The sequence below is a fragment of the Phytophthora parasitica genome, assembly GCF_000247585.1.
Source record: "Phytophthora parasitica INRA-310 unplaced genomic scaffold supercont2.44, whole genome shotgun sequence".
In the NCBI taxonomy this organism is placed as follows: domain Eukaryota; phylum Oomycota; class Peronosporomycetes; order Peronosporales; family Peronosporaceae; genus Phytophthora; species Phytophthora nicotianae.
The window spans coordinates 285,600-287,751 of NW_008649030.1; the positions used below are offsets into that span (position 1 = coordinate 285,600).

General features: G+C 52.3%; 1 protein-coding gene across 1 annotated transcript; it reads left to right on the forward strand.

Annotated features, from left to right (window-relative positions):
• PPTG_15065 (hypothetical protein) lies at positions 1-1,646 on the forward strand. Its single transcript, XM_008912071.1, has one exon. The coding sequence runs from the start codon at positions 41-43 to the stop codon at positions 1,559-1,561; it is 1,521 nt and encodes a 506-aa protein (XP_008910319.1). The 5' UTR covers positions 1-40; the 3' UTR covers positions 1,562-1,646.
• Positions 1,647-2,152: the final 506 nt, after the last annotated feature.

Sequence of the window (2,152 nt, forward strand, 5' to 3'; positions counted from 1 at the left end):
CCTTTGACTGGCCAGCCGAACAGCATTTGCTCAGTTCAGAATGAGCGTCCTCTTCGGCAAGCGTCGCCGCGCGCCTGCGCCCAAGCTGCCGAGCGAGGAATCCAAGCCTGCCGTGTCTTCTGACTCGGATTCCGATGCCGAGAGCCCCGCCAAGAGCGATAAAGTGCAGGTGGAGAATGCATCCAACGTGCTCATCTCGTTCCTGAACTTGGGTGTGGACCCGTGGCTGGTCAAACGCTGCGAATTGCTTGGCATTCGTCACCCTACTCCGGTCCAGGCTCACTGCATCCCTCCCATTCTCGCTGGCCGCGACGTCATCGGTTGTGCGCAGACTGGTAGCGGCAAGACGGCAGCATTTGCGCTGCCCATTTTGCACACGTTGAGCAAGGACCCGTACGGCCCGTACGCTCTAGTTCTTACGCCCACAAGAGAACTAGCCTTCCAGATCGCAGACCAGTTTAACGCCTTTGGAAGCTCAATGGCGGTGCGCTGTGCCGTGATCGTCGGCGGCGTGGACATGCTCAAGCAGTCGCTGTCGCTGCAGCAGCGTCCACACATTATCGTCGCCACGCCCGGCCGGTTCCGCGACCATCTGCTGCGTGTGGACCCGCCCAATATCTCACTAGTCAAGTATGTAGTGCTGGATGAAGCTGACAGACTACTAGACGTCTCGTTCGCTAAGGATCTGAGCTTCATCTTCGACAAGCTGCCTACTAAACGTCAGACGCTGCTGTTCTCGGCTACAATGACGGCGAATCTGGACAGACTGGAACAAACTGCGCTCTCGGACGACGCGTTTCGCTTCGATGCGACGCCCAGCGTCAAGACTGTAGCCACATTGAAGCAGTTTTATTTATTCATCCCGGCTCAGGTCAAGATGACGTACCTTATGTACTTGATGAAGATGCTGGACCCCACTGATGAAGAGGAGGAGGAACAACAGACTCGCAAGTTAGCCAAGGGCCGCAAAAAGGATCAGGATCTAGAAAAGCTACTGGACGCCGCCACGTCTAAACGTCAGCTGCGCTCCATGATGATCTTTGTATCCACCTGCAAGATGTGCGAGCTGGTGGGCGAGATCGGCAACGAATTAGGCACTAAATGCGTGACGCTGCACTCGATGATGTCACAGAACCGACGTCTGGCTGCACTGGGTAAGTTTAAGAGCGGTCTTAGCCACATTCTCATCAGTACAGACGTTGCGAGTCGTGGTCTGGATATCCCGGAGGTGGACGTCGTGCTCAACTTTGACCTGCCACGGGATGCCGACGATTATATCCATCGTGTGGGTCGTACAGCCCGTGCTGGTCGTAGCGGCCAAGCCATCTCTCTGGTGACACAGCACGACATTGAGTTGCTCCAGAACATTGAGGCCAAGGTGGGTAAGAAGATGGATGACTACGAGACCGAAGCTCCGGAGAAGAAGGTGCTCAAGCTGCTCAATGACGTGACCACTGCTACGCGTATCGCCAAGATGAAGCTGACTGAGCGCGGCTTCGATGACAAGGTACATGCACGCAAGGCCAAACGTCACAAGAGCAACAAGACAGACAAGCAATAGAATCTCTATCAACATGGCTACTTTTTTGACACATGGTAATTTATTTGTTGATTACCGAAGCTACTTCGAAGTATATTTTACGCAAGTTATTTTTGAAACTACGTTTGATTTCCACCTGACTGCAATCTATAGAGAAGCTATAAATACCCATTTATCCATCAACTTGCCATGCATACTCAATCCAAGATAAGGTGGAATGCACCGCCCTGTGTGACATGAAAACGATGTATCGAACACCAGTGAAGGTGGACCACCTGCGTGGGTGTAAAACACATGAACAGCGGGCCTGTATTTAAATAAAAAGTACTTTGTATAGAAAAAGTGTGCATTGGTTTCGGACCACTTTTGATATTTTTTTATTATGGTGGGCCACAAGTTATGAGCAGTCAAGGCAAGAACTTTTTTTTTTTAGGAAAAGTGCTTGGCATCTTGACGCGATACACTCGTTGGTCGATTGCACAGCTTTCCATTCGTTTCTCAAGAATGACAGCCGAAGTCAACTCGGCGGCCGCGGCCTGTCCGCATCCTCCGCACAAGACGCCAGCCAAGGCCCAAGGATGTCCTGTAGACCACAGCAAGGCCGACACAGCC